Source organism: Typopeltis vanoorti, chromosome 17 (assembly GCF_054136105.1).
Source record: "Typopeltis vanoorti isolate ZY-2024b chromosome 17, IOZ_Tvanoo_1.0, whole genome shotgun sequence".
Taxonomy (NCBI): domain Eukaryota; kingdom Metazoa; phylum Arthropoda; class Arachnida; order Uropygi; family Thelyphonidae; genus Typopeltis; species Typopeltis vanoorti.
The window spans coordinates 68,183,184-68,209,987 of NC_143565.1; the positions used below are offsets into that span (position 1 = coordinate 68,183,184).

Below are 26,804 nucleotides of genomic sequence, written 5' to 3' on the forward strand. Positions count from 1 at the left end.
GGCATCCGAAATAAAGTTGCTTGGAGAAGTCAAAAGTAAAGACAATGCTGATTTGTTTCTACAATTCCAAGGGCATTATCCATAAAGAATTCGTTCTTCCTGGCCAAATGGTCAGTGGTGAGTTTTATCTCGAAGGTTTGAAGTGATTGATAGCGAGAATTCGTTGCATATGGCATGAATATCGTGATGCAGGCAGCGGGTCACTTTTGCACGATAATGCACCATCTCATCTTTCGAACATTGTGAGATAGTTTTTGAACAAAACCCAAGTTTGTTTGTTGGATTACTCACCGTATTCACCTGATTTAGCACCTTGTGACTTCTTCCCCCGACTTAATTTGCCGATGAAAGGAAAGCGATACAACACCACTGAAAACGTTCAAGGCAGCAGTAACCACGACCCTCAACAGTATCCCAAAAACTGATATAACAAAACTCATTTAACGAATTAATTGACCGTGCCAAACGCTGTATTGAAGCTGAGGAAGAGTATATTGATTGAAATAAATTATTTGAATAATATAATTGGCCTATGTTTTATTTTCTATAAAAATTCGGTTTCTTTTTGGACAGAGGGTGTATATCGCACTTTTTTTTATTATGCTGATCTGAAAATTGAAACAAAAAATGAAATCAGATTTGTAACATCTGATTTCATTTTTTGTTTCAATTTGTAACAGGCTAAGAGTGTAACATATACACATTTCAGTACAATGTTTCTGAGACAAGGAAATAAAGAAAGAGAGTGAGTTGCATGGTCACTAATATTTTTATGTCCATCTTACAAATCTGATTTACTATAAGTGACTGGAGTTAGTCTTTTTTGTAGCTCCTACGCATAAAAGTTTGTAAATCTATACAGTAGCACTGTGGGTGGACTAAAGCTTTTTAATTATTCTTTATTTTGTTTATTTTTGTATTTATTCTTCACATAATCCTTTTTCTTGAGACCAAAGATAAAACTTTTTCAAGCCACCATATGCATCCATTAAGTGAGAAGGTGATCTCACACTGGCAATGAAATTAATCTCCCACTTGAAGACAGTCACAAAGATCCATGCCCATGAAAGGATTCAAAGTGGCCAGCATTTAGAGTACTCGAACTCCTGTTGGTTGGAGTTCAAGTTCTCTAAATGCTGGCCACTCAGGTCAGCATTTATTTGTATCTATAGTTTATTTTGTGAAAAATAATTCTTGCTTAATATTAATATCTAGTATGTTTTATAATGGCTTTTAAACTGAAGGTGAATTAATGGGTTTTGTATGGAGGTGACAGATTGTTTGTTTCTGGAAACCAATCCAGTGCTATTATAATATTATGATCTCTTGCTCCTTAGCATAGAGTAATGGCATCATTTTTGGTAGTAGCTTTATAAGAGATGAGAAAAGTATCACCAGAAGTTACAGAAATTCTTCGAATTTTTCTTATAATGCCCAAAGTTGAGATATCGTACTTTCAGCATAATGATCTTCAGAATGATAAAATATAAAACCAGATTTCAAACATTTGTTAACAATGCCGTATCATGTTAGTGTTTTGGATAAGAGTATAATGAATGATATTTAGTTTATATGCATCATATAAATATAATTTAAAATATTGAACTTTCTCGAATCATCATAAACATGCATTCATCTTTTTTATTTTTTTATTATTTTATTTATTTATTTTATTTTTATTTTTTAATTTTAGAAAAGGATAATTTTGGAATGTTAAATGTATTACAGAATAATTAGATAAAAAGATTTCATCCTTTCTGAGCAAATCTTTAAATTTCTTTAAAATTATTTTTGTAGCTTATTCGTATATGTCTTGAAAGTATGAAATGGAAGTGGTGTGATTCATTCAACTTAGACAGCTGCAGAATACTTGTGAAAACTATTGAAAATAAAGGCTATAAAGTTAGCATTATTGTTAAGATTAAATCTCTATCTGCACTGCAAAAGCAGGTTTGTATTATCCTTTTCTATTTTTTCTTATTTTAAATGAACTGAAATTCATATGAAATTTAATTTTAAAAAATTGACTTAAGAATTTTTAAGGTGCACTTTCATTGGAAAAAATGCTTGAATACTATAAAAAAGTATTTTTGAATACTATAAGAAAGTATTTTGAAGGAGGTATTTTGAAATTGATTGTGTCATTGTAGATGGAGACTAACTTATATTATTGCCAGTTAAAATTAGTTTACATGTCAGATGTTAACAATAATAAAAGTATTTTAACATCTGACCTCTATGGAGTCAGAGACTCATCATGTGAGGTACACACTATCCCACACAAATTATATATTTGGTTTAATCCTTTATCCAAGTGTAAGCAAACAGAGTTTGCACCTGAAGTAATTTCAGAACTGGGGCAACTCGTGGCATGAGACCTCAATAAAGGTCCACCTTTAATGCTTAGCATTATACGTGTCTGCAAGGAGATGTGCTTTGCATTATGGGATACTAAGGGAAGTGATGTGAAGTCATACGACGATCTCCCATAATGCAAAGCACATCTTCTTGAGGACATGTATGCTGCTATGCATTAAGGAAGGGCCACTTCCCAGACCGGTTTTGACCTTTGTATAGGTGAAGCGGGCTCTAAAAATAAGACAATACTGAAAGATCACCCAACTCAGCATTGTTCCATTCAGTGACAGGCTCACCCCCATCACCGAGAAGAACTTCTCAGCATAGGCTCTACCCAGTGGCAGGATCACCACCACCACCAAGTAGAGCCATAATCCCAGCGGTGGCCCCACTCAGAGACAGGCAAAAACCTACCCTGAAGCAGAGCCTCTCAAATCAGAGCCACACCGGTTTCTACCTTTATTGAGGTCTCGTCAGTGGAGGCAGATCCAAATGTGGAGATACTAAGGCAGAAGCAATACGAAAAGTCATATTTACCTATATGAGTTGCCAACAGGTGTACCACCTTATTATTGAATTACTCTGGATTTAGAGAAAGATGTTGGAAGTTTATTTTGCACTTGGTTAGGCTATAATAAATTTAGTTTAATCCTTTATCGAAATGTAAGCAAACAAAGTTTGCACCTGAAAATATCTTCAGGACTGAGGTAAGGTGGTGCAACACCAGGCAACTCCGAACAAAGGTGGACTGAGCTCTCATCACTCCTTCTCTAAGTATCTCCCATAATGCAAAACACATCTCCTTGCAGACATATATACTGCTATACATTAAGGGAAGTGTTACACCTGATATCTTGAGAATATAGTATTCTCAGTTATCATGGTGTAACATGAAAAATAAATAACATAAATGAAAACCCCTGCATAAAAGGAATAATTTAATTAATAAAATATTCTTGCATCCAGTATGAATTGAGTAAAATGTAAAGGTCTGTTGCTTAGTTAAGATAACAAAAGAAAAGAATGTATTAAGATGTATTATGACTAAACAAGGAATTTGTATTAAATAAGTAGCTAACTAAGAATTAATATAGTAATGCGATTAAGAATGAAAGAGTTAAGTGCATAAGTATAAAAGAATGAGTCATGAAATACCCTATGTAAGAGGCTACAGATTAAGTAGAATTCTGAGAAAAGGTTTAAAAGGGAGTTAAGATAGAGGCTAACAAGAGAAATAACGGAATATTGCTTAGGGCCTATGCCCGGATAGAAACTTCATTACGAGTTGCCGATCAAAATGACGTATGGCGGCAAAATGCTACCCAATTGGTAGACAGACAGAAAACAAGTAGGATGCGGGAAAAAGAAGTAAGAAAGGGTGCCGTTAGGGGAGCAGCTATAAAAGGGTTGGTAAACCCCCCCCCCGAGGCTTTTTTGAGAAGAGTAGGCTCTTTTGGGTTTTGGAGAAGACGTTTAGATAGTCATGGAGGCTTTAGGCCTTTTTGCCTTTTGCGAGAGGAGAAGAAACGTTTGTATAGTCGCGGTGGTTTTAGTTTGGTTTTCTGGTGGATTTCACGGTGTTCCTGAGTGGAGAGATATGGCTTATATCCTCATGCCACAACAAGGGATCGAAGGTGAGCGGGAAAGCTATTCCCGTATTCCTATGTAGAAAGCGAAATATACCATAGAGTCATAGGAAGCTGTGAAAATATCGATGTCCTCGTTTCGGTTAGTACAGCCGACGGCGCAGATGTTCATATAGCCCTGAATTACAAGAAGTTATGCAAGCAAGTTCGTTCAGTAGAAGGTAAAGGCCCGTAAGTGAAGCTAAAGAAAGGTATTGTGAATTTTGTCTTATGTTAACTAGAAGTTGTTTGTGATAGGTACCATTGTCATAATACAGAACTATTAAAGTGATTAGGGAGAAAATATAATAGGACTTTAGAATTGGATAGAGAGTGTTAAAAGTAAGCTAGCTAGTGTTGATAATTTGTGAATAATTAATTGTCCTAAGAATCTTGAGTGCCTACTATATTGTAAAAGGAAAGTTAATGACATAGTTGTATGTTAACACGTTCGCTGCCACGCTACTTTGGCATGGTCTGTTCCCCTATGCCGAGCTGTTTTACTTCTTCAAGGTCAGTACGATAATCTCGTTACCGGAGGTAAACGACCTACGAGTATACTCGTAGTTGGCTTGTACAGAGCATATACGGTCTATGAGAATACACAGTTTTGAAGCTAGCCCCACAAGCCAAGCATTTTCACTTCTTCAAGGTCACTACAATAATCTCGTTCCCGGCGGTAAGCATCCTACGAGTATACTCGTAGCTGGCTTGTGAAGCAGGATTACCCACTACGAGTATACTCGTAGTTGGCAGCGAACGTGTTAATGATGTAAAAGGTTTTGTTAATATTGAGATTGATTAGTGTTAATTGAGTAATCAAGTAGCCTGAGGAATTTGAATGCCTAGTGAGATGTGTGGAGAATCGGAATTGTCATAAGTATGTGCTAGAGTAGTTAATGATTTTGTTAGTGTACTTGAAGTTGAATAATCTAATAATGTGTGGTGATCTAATTTGTCCATGTTAAGTGAATTCATGTTTTGTATGAAAATTTGTGGCGGCATGATCTTAGTAACTTTTGTCGAATCATAACCCAACTACTTGTATTAAGCTAATTTTAGTGTGTAAGTAATTTGGTTGAGTATTTTGATATGTACCATGTTTAGAGAAATAATAAACCTTTTGTTTAATGATAATAAAAGTTGTCTGATATTGCTAATCCAATGCACCGCTTAGAAACATTCGAGCCTAATCACGCGGGGAATCAATGTTAAGAAACGGGAAGTTTAAGGAATTAATGTTGAATAACAGGAAATAGTGTCACGACTGCAATAGTTACACTTTCAGATATTTGAGTTCCTTTTCTCTGTTTATGTATAAAATATCTTAAACTAAATATCCCAAAGGGCGCAGTTAAAATACAAATACTAGGGAAACTACGGGGAACAATAACTCAGATATTAGTAGAAATTTTGGGGATGTCTTGAAAGTAGAAGTTAGAAGAATACAGATGAAGGCAATTTGTAAGACAAACAAAATCGTAAGATAGAATGGGACATTAACAGAAGGGCCACTACCCAGACCGGTTTCGATCCTTTTTGTGGTCTCATCAGTGGGAGGCAGACCCAAACATAGAGATACTAAGGCAGAAGCAATAGGAGGTGTTGCACCACCTTACCTGAGGTAAGGTGGTGCAACACCTGAAGATATTTCCAGGTGCAAACTTTATTTGCTTACACTTGGATAAAGGATTAAACTAAATTTATTATAATCTAACCAAGTGCAAAATAAACTTCCAATATATATACAGTTGACACTTGAAGAATACCGGTTTGAACAGCACAGATCCACTTATATGAGGAGTTTTTTTTTTTTATGAATAAATATATTTGAAAATTTTTGGAGATTTTTGGACAACTTGAAAAAACTTGCAGAAGAACCACGTAGCATAAAATATTGAAAAAATTAAGAAAAAGGTATGTTATGAAATGCATAAAATACATGTAGATACCAGTCTATTATTTACTACCATAAAGTATACACCAATTTACAGGGTGAATCAAAAAGATGGACTCAATTTTGTAAGTCTATATAGTCTAAATTGAGTCCATGCACACAAACATTTACCGACTGTACATGCAGTTGAGAGAAATGTAAAGATGCTGTGCATAAAATTAACTCTTAATAATTAATTAGTTATATTTAATTAATTAATTAAATTACATAAAAATAAAAATATATTAAACCTGGACTTCAGATTGATATCAACCTGATATTATATTATACTTCTAATGACATTATACTATGAATATTATACATAATAGGATGATATTATACTTCTAAATAAATAGGCAGTGAAGGAAAAGAAGAAAGCATATCAAAAGTTCCTGTCAAATAAGTCAGCTTGTGCTCTTAGAGAATATAGAGACAAATGAAAGAATGCTAAACACTGTTTAAAACTAGCTAAACAAAAGTCATGGGAGGACTTTGGCAAGAATATAGAAATTAACTTTCAAGAAGGTGGCAAAATATTCTGGAGGTTGTTAAAGAAGCTTAGGAATGGAGGAAAGAGTGCTGTAAAAGAAGCTAGAGATGATAAAGGTGACATGAAAATGGGAGAAAAAGATATCCTTGAGGTATGGAGTAGTTACTTTGAAAAACTACTAAATGAAACAAGCAATGATGACAGCACAGTGGTAAAAAACATTGACTAGGCATGCAGTCAGGAATACATATCCATACTTAAAGTAGAAAAAGCCATCTAAGGCTTGAAATGTGGAAAGGCAGCAGGAGTAGATGATATTCGACCAGAAATGCTGAAGTATGGTGGTATAAGAGTCTTACAGTGGCTGCACTGTATAGTTCAGAAAGCCTGGACAGAGGGACGAATTCCCGATGATTGGAGTAGAGCTTTCATAGTACCCATATATAAAAAGGGAAATAAAACTGCATGTGAGAATTACAGAGGTATTTCCCTACTGAGTGTTCCTGGCAAGATCTATGCAAGTATACTTGAGAAACAGTTGAGAAGAATTGTGGAAGAAAAGCTTGATGAAGAACAAGCTGGATTCAGGCCAAATAGAGGCTGTCAGGATCAGATCTTCATTTTACGACAAATAGTCGAGAAAGCATGGGAATATAACAAAGATCTGTATTTAAGTTTTGTCGATTTGGAAAAGGCATATGACAAGGTGCCAAGAGAGAAGCTATTCAATACGCTGCAGTTATATGGTGTCAATGGGGCATTATATCAAGCAATACTTAGTCTTTATTTGAGTTGTAAGTCAGCAGTTAGAATTGAAGGAAGTACAGGAAGATGGTTTAATGTTAAATCTGGTGTGAGACAAGGATGTACATTATCTCCTCTGTTATTCATTATCTATATGGATCACATTATGAAGGAAAGTGGTATTGAACATGATATCAAAATTGGGGATGTTAATGTCAGCTCTTTGCTTTATGCGGATGATGTCATACTTCTAAATAAATCCGCTATAAGTTTGCAAGATTCTCTGACCAAATTGAATAGCTGTTGTAATAGATATGGTATGAAGGTCAGCAATAAAAAGACAAAGACAGTGAAAATAGTAGAATCATTGAAAATGTCAATGTGTTGTGAATGGAGAACCTGTGGAAGGAGTAAAACATTTCAGCTACTTAGGCACGATTTTTACTGAAGATGGTAAATTAAATATAGAAATAGACAACAGAATCAGCAAAGCTGGTATGGCGGAAGTCAATTGAATGAATTCATATGGAATAAGAGAGAAATTAGTCGGAACACTAAATTAGCTGTATATAAGACAGTGTTCAAACCAGTTTTAACTTATGGATCTGAGAGCTGGGTCAGAAGTAAAACACTTGACCAAAGACTAGAGACCGCAGATATGAGAGTCCTGAGAAAGATTATAGGCGTGAACAGATGGCATCAATGGTAATATCATATTAAAAACGAGGATATTAGGAAAGAACTTGACATTGTCAGCATCCAGGAATGCGTTAACAGAACTAATTTCAGGTGGTATGGTCACTTAAACAGAATTTGCGAGGAAAGATTAGCAAAACAAGTGTTCTCTGCCAGGATGTCAGCAAAACGACCCAGAGGAAGACCAAGATATAGGTGGATTGATACGGTACAAAGTGACGATAGAAATCGAAACTGATAATGTTGGAGTCTTGACAAGTAACAGACTGATTTGGAGGAAAATTGTAGATAGGAAGTTAGTAATGATGTAATTTTTTTCATGTAGTACTATCATATCCTGTACACCCCATGAGGGTACATGGCAGGAATTTGATGATGATGAAATAAATCTGCTACAAGTCTGCAAGAGTCCCTGACTAAATTGAGTAGCTGTTGTAATAGATATGGTATGAAGGTCAGCAATAAAAAGACAAAGACAATGAAAATAGGCACAAGCATTGAAAATGTCAAGTGCATTATGAATGGAGAACCTGTGGAACAAGTAAAACATTTCAACTACTTAGGCACGATTTTTAGTAAAGATGGTAAATTAAATATGGAAATAGACAACAGAATAAACAAAGCTGGTAAGGTGGGAAATCAATTGAATTAATTCATATGGAATAAGAAAGAAATTAGTCAAAACACTAAATTAGCCGTATGCAAGACAGTGTTCAAGCCAGTTTTAACTTATGGATCTGAGAGCTGGGTCAGAAGTAAAACAGTTGACAAAAGACTAGAGGCTACTGATGTGAGAGTCCTGAGAAAGATTAGGGGCATAAACAGGTGGCATCAGTGGCAATATCATATTAAAAATGAGGATATTAGGAAAGAACTTGGCATTGTCATCATCTAGGAATGCATTAATAGAGCTAGCAATATATACACGTTTACACAAGAATAATGTTTAATTTGTCAAATATTAGACTGAAATATTTGGCAAATTAAACATTATTCTTGTGTAAACGTGTATATATTTCTAATCATTATGTCACAAGTATCATTAAAGAATTAATAGAGCTAATCTCATGTGGTGTGGTCACTTAAACAGAACGGGAGAGGAAAGATCAGCAAAACACGTGTTCTCTGCCAGGTTGGCAGGAAAACAACCCAGAGGAAGACCAAGATTTAGGTGGATTGATACGGTAAATAGTGCCTTACACGAAATAAATATAAAATCTGATAATGTTGGAGTTTTGACAAGTAACAGACTGATTTAGAGGAAAATTATAGATAGGAAGTTAGTAATGATGTAAATTTTTTATGTAGTACTATCATATCCTGTACACCCCTTAAGGGTACATGGCAAGAATTTGATGATGATGATAAAAAATATATGATGATTCATTCAAATGTAAAGATGTACTGTGTAAAATTAACTGTTATTAATTAATTTGTTAAATTGAATTAATTAGCATGAAATTAAAAAAATCTGATGATTCATTCATTAGTGTACAGGTTAGGCTACTGTGAAGCAATCGCATCTATTGCACTTGGCTACTATAAAGCAATCATATTGCTGCTTTTTCATTATCAGTGCATGAATCGTTATTATTATTATGTGACACCTCCAGGGAGTCCAAGGACTCATCAAGGGATGGTACCCACTCCACAACTCTCCATCTCCACCACTAACTTCCACTGACCATAACTACACCTACCACTAGTATTTCCACAGACAATCACAAACAACCATGCCCACGGCGGGATTCGAATCCGCAGTCTTTTGGCTGGAGAGCGGATAAGCTAACCATTTGGCTAATTTGGCCAGCAAAAGAAAACCGCCCGAACAGGGATTCGAACCCTTAGGTTAAAAGCATAATGCTCTACCGACTGAGCCATCCGGGCTTGCAAGTATGCATTTATGCAAGTGTACTTGAGAAAACAGTTGAAAACAGGATTATGGAAGGGAAGCTTGGTGAAGAATGAGCTGGATTCAGGACAAAGACGCTATCAGGATCAGATATTCACTTTACAACAAACAGTTCAGAAATCATGAGAATATAACAAAGATCTGTATTTAAGTTTTGTCGATCTGTAAAAAGCATATGACAAGATGCCAAGAGAGAGAGAGGCTATTCAAAACACTACAGTTGTGTGGTGTCAGTGGGGCATTATATCAAGCAATACTTAGTCTTTATTGTAGTTGTAAGTCAGCAGTTAGAATTGAAGGACGTACAGGAAGATGGATCAATGTTAAATCTGGTGTGAGAGAAGGATGTACATTATCCCCTTTGTTATTCATTATCTATATGGATCACATTATGAAGGAAAGTGGTATTAAACATGATATCAAAATTGGAGATGTTAATGTCAGCTCTTTGTTTATGCAGATGATGTCATACTTCTAAATAAATCTGCTACAAATCTATAAGAGAGAAATTAGTCAAAACACTAACTTAGCTGTATACAAGATTTCAAACCAATTTTAACTTATGGATCTGAGCTAAAAATAAAACACTTGACCAAAGACTAGACACCACAGATATGAAAATCCTGAAAAAGATTGGATGCGTGAACAGATGGCATCAGTGGCAGTATCATGTTAAAAACGAGGATATTAGGAAAGAATTTAACATTGTTAGCATCCAGGAATGTGTTTCCGGAGCTAATTTCCTCTCCGATTCTGTCACCTAAACAGAATGGGAGAAGAAAGATTAGCAAAACAAGTGTTCTCTGCCAGGTTGACAGGTAAAAGACCCAGAGGAAGACCAAGATGTAGGTGAATTGATATTATATCTGGTAATGCTGGAGTCTTGACAGGTAACAGATTGATTTGGAGGAAAATTGTAGATAGGAAGTTAGTAATTATGTAAGTTTTCCATATAATACTATCATATCCTTTACACCCTTTGAGGGTACATGTTAAGGATTTGATGATGACTAACTAGTGCTGATGGGAGGAAGGTGACAGAAGAAGGAAAAATAGTTGGGTTATAGAATTGATCACTTTGCATGGATGTATCATCCAGATGGAGATTTTGCAGTTGTTGATGCGACAGAAATTGATGTGAGAATTGAGGTAGACATATATAGGAGGTTCTTGAAATTAAAAAATATCTATGGGAGTACAGAAGCAGGACTGGATGGCATGTTGGAACGAATGCATATGAAAATATGCAAGAAAATTAGCAGTGACAATTACAAAGTTGATTAATCCAAGTCTCAATCCTGCAAGGTTCTAAGGGAGGTGCAAAGAGAAAGGCAAGATAATTTCATTATGCAAAGGTGGCTCCAAGACATAAGTAGATCAATTAATATCTCAGAAGTGCTGGTTAAAGTATTGGAAAAGTCTGTTAAGTCAAAATCCAGCAGTGTGGATAGGAATACGATACTTTACGGTGAGCAGCAGAGCATGGCTTTGTAAAAGGTAGATCATGCAGTACAATTTACTCACATTTTATAAGATTGAGAGCAGAATTAGATAAAGAAGGCTACACCATGATACCGCTAGACTTTACAAATGCATTTGAGAGAATACCTCATGGAAAACTATTACAAAAGTTGGAGCAAATGGGAATGGATATCAAGCTAAGCTAGTATCATGGATAAGGGATGTCTGAGAGACAGACACCAGAGACTAGTATATAGTGGCATGGAATTTAGGCAAATGAGAGTGACTATTGGAGTACATCAAGGTTCTGTAACTAAGGCCACTACTTTTTAATTTGTATGTCAATAACATAGGGATAGATTTAAAGGGCAATATTTGATTTTTTCAAGCTTTGTCATTCAGCATGTAACCTGTCCTAATTGTAACATTCACATGCTTAGTTACTTCCTAGGTCCATACAGTATGATCACTGTCACAATCTGGTGGCAAAACAGTAATCCTTAACTGAGACTTTTTGGTCTCAAGTTGCCTCTTTCATATGCTGCCTCTGAACGTTGTCTTGCAACAGCTCAATCAATTCTCCTTCATTATTATGAGATTTCTAGGGACTTCCCCATTAGTCTTCTGATAATTTAAGTTACCCACATTGATTATTCATATAGTACTATCCAGGTATGGAAATAAATTCTTCTTCCCCAGCAACCGAACATGGGACATTATTACTGTTATTGTTTTCATGAGTTTCTACCCTAACTGGATTCAAATTATCTGATATCATTAGTAATGCCCCTCCCCTTTTCTCTTATTTCTTCTTTTCCTAAAAATACTGCTCTTATACTCGATTCCACTTACAACATCTGACTCTGAGAGCCAGGATTCACTAATGCCAACAGTCTTAGGCTACAGCATGTTCACAAAAACAACAAATTCAGTTCCTTTGTTTATGATGCTCCTGGCATTTATGTATAGACATAAGTTACATTTTGGCTTTTTTGTATACTTGCATCTACAATCTTCTTGGCCTATTTGGCCATATCTCCTTCTAACCTTTTCCTAATAGAATTCTGTATTAAGTTACTGCTTGCTGTCAGAAATAACCCAAGAACATAAAACCTTCATCCAAATGTAAACAGTATCTGTATTGATTACTTTACAATCTTTTGTCTTTCATGCAATACAGGCAGTCCCTGGCTTATGGACGACCAGACTTATGGCGTTCCGTACTTACAAACTGGCTCCCCATAAGGATAATTAATAATCAAATAATTAAATTAATAATTCAGGTACTAGTTTCTTCCTCTCATAGCTCATTGTCACAGCATCTTTATACTAGCGACTAGTCTCATTGTTTATATGGTGACTTACACACAGCATCACTTTCGTCTTAACGTTTTTTTATTCGATTTTGTCAGTCTGTAATTACCCTTATGACCATGCCTCCAAAGCGAAAGTCCACCACAAGTCCAGGTGAGCCCGCAGCGAAGAACTGTTTTATACCTGCTGTGGAACGTTATTATTCGGAAAAGAAAATTCCCTTTCAAATTCTGTTTGTGCTGGACAATGCTCCTGGACATTCAGCATCTTTAGATGACCTTCACCCTAATGTAAAGGTCATATTTTTACCACCCAACACTACATCTTTACTACAGCCTATGAACCAGAAAGTAATTTCTGCATTTAAGGCTTATTACTTATGGTGTTCATTGCCACAAACAATCAGGGCTACAGAAGATGATGTGATGACCTCGAGAGAGTTCTGGAAGAATTATAACATCTGTGATGCCATCAAAAACATTGCTATTCTTGGGAGGAAGTAAAGTAATCAACAGCGAAAGGGTTGTGGAACAAACTGTGTCCTCAATTCTGTGATGATTTTTGTGGCTTCACAGAAGAAGACATTGCTGAAGCCAGAAAAGCTGTGGTGGATAGTGGCAATGCAATGCAATTGGACATCAGTGAAAATGATGTCAGTAACTTACTAGAGTCCCCATTCACAAGAATTGAAGACCTTATGGAGATAGAGAAGCAGCTGACAAAAACACAAGAACACAAAAAATAGAAGATCCAGAGCCAAGAAAGTTTACAACAATTGAATTAGCTGAACCCTTTCATCTCATTGAAGCAGGATTTGCTAAGATTAAGGAGCAAGATCCTAACATTGAGCAGTTCACAAAGATTTACCATGCAGTTAGTGAGAACATCAGCTGCTACAAGGCCATTTATGATGAAAAAAAGAAAAATGCTGTCCAAACAACCCTATATACTGTTTCTCAAGAAACCAACTTCAGTGGTAAGCTCCCCTCCTCCAGCAACAGAATCAAATCCTGATTCTCCAGCACCATCTCCATCATCATCTTCCGATTAATGTTAGCATACTGTCTTGCCTCAAAAATGCTCCTTGCAGTAAGTGAGACATTGATGCAACATTATCATCATCATCATCAAATTCCTGACATTTACCCTCAAGAGGTGTACAGGATATGATAGTACTACATGAAAAATTTACATCATCACTAACTTGCTATCTACAATTTTCCTCCAAATCAATCTATTACCTGTCAAGGCTTGATCATTGTCAGATCTTATATTTCTATCTTCTAAGGCACTTTTTACCATATCAATCCACCTATATCTGGGTCTTTTTCCTGCCAACCTGGCAGAGAACACTTGTTTTTCTAATCTAAACTTTCCTCTCCCATTCTGTTTAAGTGACCATACCACATGAGATTACCTCTGCTAACACATTCATGAATGCTAACAATGTCAAGTTCTTTCCTAATATCCTCGTTTTTAATATGATATTGCCATTGATGCCATCTGTTCAGACCCCTAATCTTTCTCAGGACTCTCATATCTGCGATCTTTAGTCTTTGGTCAAGTGTTTTACTTCTAACCCAGCTCTCAAATCCTTAAGTTAAAACTGGTTTGAACACTGTCTTGTATACAGCTAATTTTTGTTTTGACTAATTTTTCTCTTATTCCATATAAATGTATTCAGTTGAGTTCCCACCATACCAGCTTTATTGATTCTATTGTCTATTTCCATATTTAATTTACCATCTTCACTAAAAATCGTGCCTAAGTAGCTGAAATATTTTACTTGTTCTATAGGTTCTCCATTTCATTGCTTCTCCCTATTTTCATGGTATTTTGCTTGTTACTGCTTAATTTCATACCATATCTATTACAACAGTTATTTGATTTAGTCAGGGAATCTTGCAGACTTGTAGCATATTTATTTAGAAGTATAATATCATCCGCATAAAGCAAAGAGCTGACATTAACATCTCCAATTTTGATATCAGATTTAATACCACTTTCCTTCGTAATGTGATCCATATAGATAATGAATAACAGAGGGGATAATGTACATCCTTATCTGACCCCAGATTTAACATAAAATCATCTTCCTGTACCCCCTATAATTCTAACTGGTGACTTACATCTCAGATAAAGACTAAGTATTGCTTGATATAATGCCCCACTGGCACCATACAACTGTAGCATTTTTGAATAGCTTCTCTCTTGGCACCTTGTCATATGCTTTTTCCAGATCTACAAAACTTAAATACAGATCTTTGTTATATTCCCATGCTTTCTCAACTATTTGTCATAAAGTGAAAATCTCATCCTCACAGCCTCTATTTGGCCTGAATCCAGCTTGTTATTCACCATGCTTCTTTTCCACAATCCTTCTCAACCGTTTCTCAAATATACTGGCATAAATCTTACCAGGAACACTCAGTAGAGAAATACCTCTATAATTCTCACATTCAGTTTTATTTCCCTTTTTATATATGGGTACTATGAGAGCTCTACTCCAATCATCTGGAATTTGTCCCTCTGTCCAAGCCCTCTGAACTATGCAGTTCAGCCACTGTGAGACTTTTATACCTCCATACTTGAACATTTCTGGCTAAATATCATCTACTCCAGCTGCCTTTCCACATTTCTGACTTTTGATGCCTTTTTCTACTTCAAGTATGGATATGGTATTCCTGATTGCATGCCTGGTCAGTGTTTTTTACCACTGTGCTGTCATCACTGCTAATTTCATTTAGCAATTTTTCAAAGTCATTACTCCGTACTTCAAGGATACTTTTTCTCGAGTTTTCATATCACCTTTATCATCTCTAATTCCTTTTACAGCATTCTTTCCTCCATTTCTGAGCTTCTTCAACAACCTCCAAATATCTTGCGACTTCTTGATATTTATTTTCTATGTTCTTACCGTAAGTCTTCCCATGACTTTTGTTTAGCTAATTTTTACTCAGTGTTTAGCTTTTTTACATCTGTATTCTCTGAGAGCACAAGCTGACTTATTTGCCAGGAACTTTTGATATGCTTTCTTCTTTTCCTTCACTGCCTGTTTTTTCTATCCTTGCACACAACCTCACCACATGTTGAATACTATTGTTACTTCTTCTTTTCGTTGATTGCCATTGTATTTATTGCTCAGAAAGATCTCACCAGTTTTTGTCTTTTTGTTTCAGTCACCCCTATTATTTTGATCTGGTACTTATCCAATTCCTCAGCCAGCTCCATTTCTTTGCCATTCAGGCTTCTTATGTTGATACCGATCTTGAACTCTGGTGATATTGAGTTGGGGTGTGTTTTAGGATTTGTTGCAGTAGCTGACTTTTCGCTGTTTTTTTCCCTGGTTTCCTGGCAAAAACAATAGGTGCGTTGTTTAACCAGGTGATGCCACAGCTGGCATGAAATTCTGTCATGTTGTACCATAATTTAATATTGTGGTTTAAGCCAATAAGAATACAATTTAGTTGGCTAAATTCCAAATTGATTGCCAGCCCATCCTCATTCGTTCAGTATCCATGTAGATACCTAACAGGGCACCAAAGAAGTTGTGAGGATTGGACATTTGGTCAGAAGTCCTGGTCGGTTCTCTGCATTCCTTTAAAGGCGATGTGGAGGTCTTCTCTCAGTTATACAGCTTTGACCCTTAAGCGCCCCCCCCCCCCCTTGATGCAACGAAAAGTGAGTGTTAATGTTTAATATTTCTTTTGAAATTTCTCTTATCTCCTATCTAAACTTTTTGTGTTAGTTTGTTTTTATGTTCTGCTTGTTTGAATTAAAAGAAAGAGTACAATAGTTTCTGTAGCTTATTATTACAGTACAGGGGTATTATTATAGTATTGCACTGTATTATTATTGCCACATATGAGCCATTAAAGTATTATTATTATCATATATGTGCTGTTCATCAGGGATCCGAGTTACATTCAATCTGACCTAAAGTCGTTCTCAGGAATGTATCTTGTCCATAACCTGAGACTGCCTGTATAAGGATCATAGAAAGAGAGTTCCATCGAACTTTTAACCATATTTCTCCTTGGCCACATGCATTTGCATTAGAAGACCATTTGTGTGCACTTTGACTACAAACATAGCTTTCATTCTGATCCATAATGAAGATGAAGACATGTGATAATTTCATTTTTGACAAAGATGATATTCTTGTGAACTCATATTCAATAAGTGCTGCACATACATCAGTTGAGGGATAACAGCTGAAGAATAGGGAAATAATTGCAAGAGTGCAATTGTAGTGACAAAAATGTCTCAATATTCTGGAAGGTTCAGTATGAGGACAATTAAGAAAATGTGTTCTGCAGAGCTTGGTGAGAAGAGGAAGAGATAATAAGCTTCAGACATATGAAATAGTGGGAGAAGTCTATCAGCTAAATAAAGGGGATATATTGTATTGGACGATAACTAAGGGAAGAATAATAGATCATTACTTGAAATTGTATAAGAGTCATGTGAGTAAGGAAAGGAAAAGTAGATTTTAATAAATTTAGTTTAATCCTTTATCCAAGTGTAAGTAAACAAAGTTTGCACCTGAAGTATCTTCAGGCCTAAGGCAACTCGTGGTAAAGGTGGATCAAGTGCTCATCACTCCTTGTCTTAGTATCTCCCATAATGCAAAGCACATCTCCTTGTGGACATGTATAATGCTATGCATTAAAGGAACGGCCACTACCCACACCGGTTTTGACCTTTATTGAGGTCTCGTCAGTGGGAGCCAGACCCAGAGGTGATGATACCAAGGTGGAAGCAATGGAGAAGTCATATTTACCTATATGAGTTTCCAAAAGGTGTCTCACCTTATTATTAAATTACTCTGGATTTAGAGAAAGATGTTGGAAGTATCTTCAGGACTGAGGCAACTCGTGGTAAAGGTGGACACGAGTTGCCTCAGTACTGAAGATACTTCAGGTGAAAACTTTGTTTGCTTACACTTGGATAAAGGATTAAACTAAATTTATTATAGTCTAACTTCCACTTGGTTAGACTATAATAAATTTAGTTTAATCCTTTATCCAAGTGTAAGCAAACAAAGTTTTCACCTGAAGTATCTTCAGTACTGAGGCAACTCGTGTCCACCTTTACCACGAGTTGCCTCAGTCCTGAAGATACTTCAGGCACAAACTTTGTTTGCTTACACTTGGATAAAGGATTAAACTAAATTTATTATAGTCTAATCAAGCGGAAAAAACTTCCAAGAAAAGTAGTTTTTTTGCAGGGAGAGTAGTGAATGAGTGAAATGTCTTGGATGAGTATGTAATCAGGCCTCCTATGCTGGATGTATTCATGCTAAAGTATGATGCATGCTGTGGTCTGTAAACAGAGATTGGCCTCCTGTGATTAGTCTTCTGACTTCCTGGATGTCCTGAAGTAATACTAACATATTGTTATTAGTTTTGTCTTTTTCTCCAGATTTCTGTAAAGCATTCCTATATGCAATTCATTTCCTATTATGTTGTGTGGATCTCCAAGAAGCAGCTTTTTACTTTTCATTGTGTCAACTTTTCTTTCCAGTGACTCAGAAAAATTCCTCTTCACTTCAAGTACTTTCATCGAAACCATAAACACAAATGAGTTGAAAATTTCAGTTTTACATCTCAAAATTGCCCACAGTACTATTTGAAATTGCATGCTACTCAGAAAGTTTATATTTAATGTTGAAAACTATAGACTGATCACCTGCTTTAGTTCTCTCTTTATCTTGGTAACATCAGTTATGTTGATATTGCATTTCTCTAAATTCCTCTCTGAGCTCCAACTCATTTTCATTGGTGCTTCTTTTGATATTTGATGAAGTTTCACTAAGCACTTTTTCAGTATGCATCCTGTTTAATGATCAAAATTATCAGGAGGTTCCTGTTTAACTAGGCAGTGCTTCGGCTGAAACATCATTATGACATTTTAGTATCTGGGACATTTTAGTATCCATTTTCTGAAAGGATAATGCTGTTACAACTTAAGGGAAACCCCATTAACATAAATATCATCCAAGCTTATGCACTCACAGCTGACAAAAGTGAAGAAGATGTTGAACAGTTTTATGAACACCTAAAAGAGATTAAAAACCTAACAAAGAAACATAATATAAACATAGTGATGGGTGACTTCAATGCAAAAGTGGGAAGAGGGGGTGATGGAGAAATTGTTGGCGAACATGGCTTAGGCACCAGAAATGACAGAGGAGATCGCCTAGTCCAATTCTGTCAGGAAGAAGATCTAACAATAGCAAATACCTGGTTTAAACTTCCACCCAGAAGACTGTACACTTGGAAATCGCCTCAAGATAACCAACATAATATTGTCAGAAATCAAATTGATTATATACTGATAAATAAAAGATTCCACAGTAGTATAAAGAGTGCAAAGACTTATCCTGGAGCAGATATCTCATCAGACCACAATCCCATAGTTGCAGAAGTACGTCTTAGATTAAAATCAGCTAAAAAATCACAAAAGAAGAAAAAGAAAATTGATGTAGAAAAACTGAAAGACCCGAACATAAATAAAAGTGCCAAGACACAGCTTAACCTGCTATTACAACAGATTAACATAGAAAAAAATAAAAGTGTGGAATCTCTTTGGAATAGCTTAAAGAATGCCATCGTAACAACAAGTATTGAAGAAGTAGGTTATGTGAATAATATATAACAACAGGAATGGATGACAGATGAGATTCTTTCTCTTATTGATACAAGAAGAATGTATAAAAACAAAGACCTAGCCAGGTATACAGAAACACATAACATCATCAAGAAAAAAATAAAAGAAGCCAAGGAAAATTGGATGAAAAATTTATGTACTGAAATTGAACTGCTTCAGAAACAACATGATAATTTCAATCTGTATAAGAAAATCAACGAAATTTCCGGAAAACTGAGGAAAAAGCAAATAGTGTCTCTAAGAGACGAAAATGGAAAAATAGTTCTAGAAGAAGAGAATAAAGCACAGATTTGGATAAAATATGTAACAGAACTTTTCAATGATACTAAACAGAAGCCTATAAATATAAAAGATAACATTCAAGGACCAGCAATCATGAAATGCGAAATAGAGAATGCTATACAAACAAGTAAAACAGGAAAAGCCAGTGGACCAGATGGTGTGCAAACAGAATTTTTAAAATTAATCGAACCAGATAACATCAAACTTCTTGAAAAACTATTTAATAAAATATATGAAAGTGATGAATTTCCATCAGATTGGCTCAAATCTACATTTATCACTATCCCAAAGAAACCCAAAGCGAATTCCTGTGGTGACTTCAGACTTATTAGTCTAATGAGCCAAACATTAAAAATATTTTTGAAAGTAATTCAGAATCGCATTTATAGAAAAAGTGAAGAAACTCTAAGTGAAACACAATTCGGCTTTCTGAATGGTTTTGGTACTAGAGAGGCCCTTTTCTGTACCCAAATATTGATACAAAAATGCATAGAAAAACAGAAATCTGTCTTTATGTGTTTCATAGATTTTGAAAAAGCATTTGACAAAGTCAGACACACCAACTTACTAGAAATCCTTCAACAAATAAGGCTAGACGAACAAGACATAAGACTAATAACAAATCTGTATTGGAATCAGTCAGCTACCGTTCAATTAGACAACATTACCACCAGTGATATTAACATCAAAAGAGGAGTGAGACAAGGATGTGTGCTCTCACCACTCCTGTTCAACATATATGCAGAGGTAATCTTTAAAAAAGCATTGGAAGAATGTCCAGAGCGAATCACAATAAATGGAAAGATTGTTAACAACCTACGATATGCAGATGACACCGTGCTAATTGCAGATAACATTATGGATCTCCAAAAACTCGTTGACAGAGTATACATAGAAAGCCAAAGAATGGGAATAAATATAAGCATCAACAAGACAAAATACATGATCATCGGCAAACATCCAGCCTCATCAATGAAACTGACACTCAATGGGAAAAATATTGATCAAGTGTCAAGATATAAATATCTTGGTTGCTGGCTTAATGAACGGTGGGATCCAGAAATAAATATAAAGACAAGGATTGAAGTTGCATGGCAGTCCTTCATGAAAATGAGAACACTATTCTGCAATAAAGACCTAAACATGGAAGTCAGATGCCGAATGCTGAAATGCTACGTGTGGTCTATTCTGCTCTATGGAGTTGAAACATGGACATTGAAGGCAACAACCATCAAGAAAATCGAAGCCTTTGAGATGTGGCTATACAGAAGAATGCTAAAGATATCATGGACAGAAAAAATTACCAATGAAGATGTCTTAAAATCCATTGGCAAAGCTAAACATCTTGTACAAATAATCAAGAAACGAAAACATCATATCTTGGACACATCATGAGAAACAGCAAATACCAACTTCTACAAACTATTTTGGTAGGAAGAATTGGTGGCAAAGGAACTAGAGGAAGAAAAAGAATATCATGGTTTGACCATCAAAACGTGGATAGGAAAGAGCAGTGCACAACTGCTCAGATTAGCACAAGAGCGCAGTTTGTTCGCCAAGATGGTCGCTGACCTTCGATAGAAGATAGCACAATAAGAAGAAGAAGAAGTATCTGGGTATATTAACAGGCTCACTATAGGAAGGATTGGATAATGGCTCAAAAGCCAATGTCACTTGTCTTGCTTTTCTCCTTAAACAATTCTTTGCATAGGTATTTGACTTTAATTAAAATTATTTATATTTCTACAAGTATTATTAATTATCCTCATTTTGTACAGTACTGTACAAAAGTACAGTAAACATGATAGTAGCCATTTGAAATAACTTATTGCTGTGGCTTTATTTTTTACTGCATTAGTAAAAAAAAAAAAGGAGGGGTGGCACATTAAAAAGATGTTTTAAATTATATTTCTCAAGAAGTATTCATTTTTTATTTTAATGTTTTTTATATATATTTTATTTTTTAAGTTATTTTGTTGTATTCTATATATTATTCCCACACATGAGGCAGCAGGGTTTATAGCAAATAACTGGCATGTGTGGGTGAGAGTTTGAAGCAGAGTAATCTGTTAATATTTTTCTTAAACTGTTGTAATCTTTTGGAAATGCTTAAGGGGTGGCTGGTCCACAGAACTGAGGTGGATGAATTGAAAGATGACTTGGAGCTCCAAGTATTCCAAGGTAGGTTCAATGAGTATGCAGTTCAGTTGTAAAGAGATGTTTAGCAGCTGTTGCTCGAGTTCCTATAGATCTGGCAGAAATGGAAGGCATAATGGATGCTAGTTCTGCTGAAAACCAGCAATGGAAACGTCTGTAGAAGAGGCACAATACAGAAATTGATCTTCTATGAGAAAGTGTCCAAAGAAAGTCTTTTGTCATTAATCAACTGAACTGCCCTTTGCCAAACAGCATCAAGAATTTTTAGGGAAGTCTTAGGTCCACCACACAAATATGAGAGTAGTATTCTAAGGTTGGCTGGATTTGGAATCTCTAGAGAGTAAGTAATTGATTGAAAAGGAAGTGATATGATTATGCCAATGCTGGAAGTGATATGATTATGCCAGGAAAGGTTGATAGTAAAAGTCAGTCTGAGAAGAGAGATTTGGTCTCGACTATTGAGCCAAGCGTTATCAAAAGTAAGTGTTGAAGATCTGAGTGTTTTTTTGTGAGAAAAATGAGCAAAACTGTTTTTTGGAAGCATTGAAGTTAACTAGGTTGTTTTCACCCCACTCAAGGATACTGTAGAGATCAGTGTTCCAGGCACTTATTACAGATCTTGAAGCTGAGATGTTTGAGCATTTCAGGGTTTGTCATATGATCAGGACAAGTGGAGTGGGCTGTCATTCCCAAAACTATAAATAGGATTTTTAGTCATATCTTCTCTTCTAGACCTCCATCACTGGGATCCAGTGACCTTGCTACTATGTTTGCTGTCAGTGCAATCCATGAACATCCAGAAAAGTGGGATCCCAGTAGTCTTGCACTACTTCAGCTTCTGCTTTAGCAAGATAGGTGATTCTAGATAGCTCAGTCAGAATCATTCGTCTACTGGGCTGGTCGGCAATAGTCAAGGGGTGTCACAGTAAGTCTCTTTGTCCATGGTCTTGGGGACAGGGCCAAAAGCTTGCTATGATGTCCATATAGTGGCTAGTAGCCCTGGTGTGCAGCCCTGAGTTCGGTCATTGCTTACCACAGAGTGGGGAGAGTTCTGGTGTTGAACAAAATTCACGAGAATGAACATTTCTTCAACCCCTTGTTTATCAGGGCCCCATGAACAAGTCCCAGCCATGTCATGAAACTAAAAAAAAAAAAACCAACAAATAATCAGAATAATGAGGAGAAAACATCAGAAGCTGCAATTAGTGCATCACTTTTCTTGCTAATTTCAAGGAAATGTCATCTTGGAAAAATGTCACCCTTCTTCATCCAGAAGGGTTTGGAAGAGTTGGCAGGATCTCCAAAGACTGTAAAGAAGCTCCATCGAAGAGATATAGTTATTGAAGCATCAACTAAGACACAATCAGAAAAGCTACATTGTACAATACAACATCTATTGGAGGAATACCATATAGAGTTATCCCCACCAGGGGCGTGCCAGTAGTTTCCACCACCTGTGTGCAAAACTTTAGTTGGCTCCAGTATGTTAATCCTATGCCTTCTTACAATTATGAATGCTCCCCCCCATTTCCATAGTGCATGAGAAAAATTGATATGGACCCTACATGAAAATTCACTAATAAAAAAGATAATAGAATGGGCACCACAGAGGGGCTGAAACATGCTTGAGACCCTTTAATAAATGGGCCATCAACAACAGATGGCATGGATACCATCTGTTGTTGGTATCCATGTTCCCCCCCCCCAAAGATAAAACAATTCATGTACCTAGAGGAAGTAGAATTTGACAATGTTTTTAGATATTTTTCCTGATGAAGAAGAAGTGATAGTACTGACTGTCTTCAATTCTCAAAAAATCAAAACTCCAAGGCCAATGAAAACAAAATTGCTCAACACAGGAAGCCCAATGATACCACCAAAAAATGAAAATAAATAATAGAAACATTCCTACAATAGAATTGTTGTGGATTCCATCAAAGCATTGATGACATCAATTCCCTCTTGCAGAAGTATAAATGCTATGCTTTTGTCTGCAGGCAACATATCTAAAGCTGAGAAACAATTTGGTATTATGGTATACTACAATCATTCATAAAGATAGGACAGGAGATCATGGAGGAGTTGCCATTCGTGTGGGCAACCTTATCCCCTTCCAGCAAATCCCACTTCAATATGAACATAGAAGCAGTTTCTATCCAACTCTGTCAGAACTAACAACAGTAGGCTGCATCTATGTTCCTCCTACTACCGATAGTCCTCAAGATGACCTTGATGATATCATATTGCAGATGCCATCCCTCTTTCAATGGAATTGAAAGGGGGAGGATTTCCACTGACATACCACTGTAGTGCTTAAACAAACATCAGATGAAGTACTGTTGAGCATATGCTCCTCAATAATAACCTCTCCCTCCTAAATACAGGAACCAACACCACCTTCTTCCATGTGCCTTTCCAAAATATTCACTGCCATAGACTTAACTATCTGCTCAGCCTCCCTTTTCCATTTCTTTAGGTGGGAAACTGACAAGAACTTATTTGTGAGTGATCACTTTCCCGTGATATCCACTTTTCTGCATTGGCAACCATGCACTTCATCATGTGCATGATTCCCCAGTTCAGTGGCGTATTTAGGTATTTCCCGCCCCTAGGCCTGCAGAAAGTGCCACCCCTCATATTTAATGAATATGTTAATTTACATGCATAACCTATTTATATCATAAATTCATAATATAAATATATATATATATATGTATATATTATGACTCACCCAAAATGTCCTAGAATATTCTACGTCTTGCTGCTCGCTCGGCGAAGGTATTTATCACATCCTCATATTCCAGTGCCCTTGTAATATCTCTCTCAATTTGTAGAACTGCCAAGCTGTTGAGCCTTTCTTCTGTCATAGTTGTTCTATGGAAGTCCTTCAATCTTTTGAAGGTGGAAAACGATCATTCAGCTGAGCATGTTGCCATCTTACACAGAAAAATCATAACAGCAATGTCCAGATTGGGATATATATATACAGGGTGTTCGGGATAAATTTGACATATTTATAATTAATTATATTTTTCCGTAAGTTACATGTATTAACACACACTTCTCTTCATTTAAAAGTTTGGACCCTTCTTCATTCATATACAAGATGTCAGAAAGGATGGATAGCTGGAACCCACCTGAATCATGGAAGAGAATAACTTGTATCATGATGATTCGTGCCCGCCATCAAAATAAGGATATTACGACTGCTGCCCAATGCTCCCTGAATACAGTAAAAACAATCAGGCATGAACTAGAGACTTGCAATGGTGACTACGAGGATGTAGCAAGAAGAAAGATCCCTAGCAGACGATCTGATTGCGTTCGTACAGCAGAATTCCTCGCAAATCTGCAGGAACAGGTGTTGAAGAACCCTGGCATTGGAATTCGGGCTTTGTTCGTGGAGTTGCTAACTGTAGTCAAGCCCTGGATAACAAGGGTAGCCAATGGTAGGCCGTATGTATGGCAGCAGGATTCGGCCCCTTGCCACACCTCTGGGAAAAGTCAAAAATGGTTGTCTGAAAATTTCTATGACTTCACCAGTCCAAATGTTTGGCCTCCAAACTCCCCAGACCTTAACCCCATGGATTATTTTGTATGGGGCGCAGTTGAAAAAGACACCAATCGCACTTCCAGTAATACAAAAGCCCAGTTAATGGATAAAATTAAAACAGTTTTTGCGGCCCTTCCCAGGGAGACTGTAGCATCAGCTTGTTCGAGGTTCCGAAGCAGAATTGAAGCTGTGATCGATGCTAATGGTGGTTATTTTGAGTAAATCTTGTTGATAGTATTGTAATTAACTCTGCCTGTAATGTTTTTTTGTCAATTCATTAAATTTAATAGATACAAAGAAGATTTTCTTTTTCCTTACGAAACTGTCAAATTTATCCCGAACACCCTGTATACACTATATGGCTTCATGTCGAATTTTCTGTGAAAGTTGTAGTAATGTATTTATTTTATTTCTAAACCATTTGATTTCAGGTGCACTCTGAAGTGCAGACATTCATTTACAAATTCAGGTTCAATATCAGTCGAAAAGTGTCCTTGAAGTTTTTTTGACCCTTTTATGACGTCCTTTTCACATATCACATTCATTGTTGTGAGAAACCAGAACTCCTTCGAGAGGTTCATACAACACTTTTCTTTGATTCATTTCGAATGAGAGACTGTGCAAAATTGTGTCATAAGTATCGGTTTTGAAATTGACTGATGGATTGTACTCGTCTTCATTTTCGTTACTTTCATCTACGCTGTCCTTTTCATTTGCCCACCAGGACAAAAAACCTGGTGGGCTTTTTCTCTTCCTCATACAAGTCAACTCCACTAAGTTTTTTGCCCTGTTCTTCATAGGATTCATAGAGTAACTCTAGTTCTTTGAAATATTCTTTGAGGGACCCGTACAGTTCACACACATATCAATGTTTACACTTTGTAATTTCTTGCTTGTGGCATTCATTCTTGTGAGAATATCACCCCATAGTCAGGTCATGATCCCAACCTCCAGTGACTGAAGTTGCCGTAGAATCCCACTTGCTTCACATCACGTAACTTTCTTCTGGGTAGTGTCATTTTCAGTTTCGGACAAAGTGGAAATTATTTCCTTCCATCCCTCATGAAGACTCTGACAGGCATCATCACGAGCTGACCAATGAGTAAGCGAAGGACATTTGATTACCTTTGCAAAAGTTTTCATGTGCTTTCTTAGAACACTCCACCGATTTGTTGAAGATATGAAAAATACATACAGTTTATGAAAGACATCAAAAAATGCAGAAGGGTACCGACAGGATTCAGCAGGCAGGTACCAATTAGAGACAGAGAATGTCCAGCGCACGGTGTGAATTCTGCCAATGGATTTATTTCAAGAATTCTTGCTTGCCATCCTGTGTACTTGCCTGACATGTTACTTGTTACTGGCATTATCATATGCCTGCCCTCTGCAATTTGTTACATCAATTCCAAGCTCGTGTAATGAAATCCCAACCACCTCTTGTAACTCTTCAGATTTGTGACTTACGTTAGGAATGAAATGCAAGAAACGCTCCACAGGAGTTCCATGTTCTTTCACACATCGTACAATGAAGGACAGCTGATCAACATGAGACATGTCCGGTGTTGAGTCAACACTTCTGCAGTAGTACTTAGCTATTTTAA

The 26,804-nt window shown here is 36.4% G+C and overlaps 1 protein-coding gene across 1 annotated transcript in view; it reads left to right on the plus strand.

The window, feature by feature from the left end:
* Positions 1-26,804, plus strand: part of Vps13B (vacuolar protein sorting 13B) — a 1,316,993-nt gene that overhangs the window by 851,177 nt on the left and 439,012 nt on the right. The window contains exon 34 of the mRNA XM_090406926.1: positions 1,798-1,950. Within this exon, the coding sequence (XP_090263052.1) occupies positions 1,798-1,950 (153 nt within the window). The remainder of the gene's footprint in view (positions 1-1,797; positions 1,951-26,804) is intronic.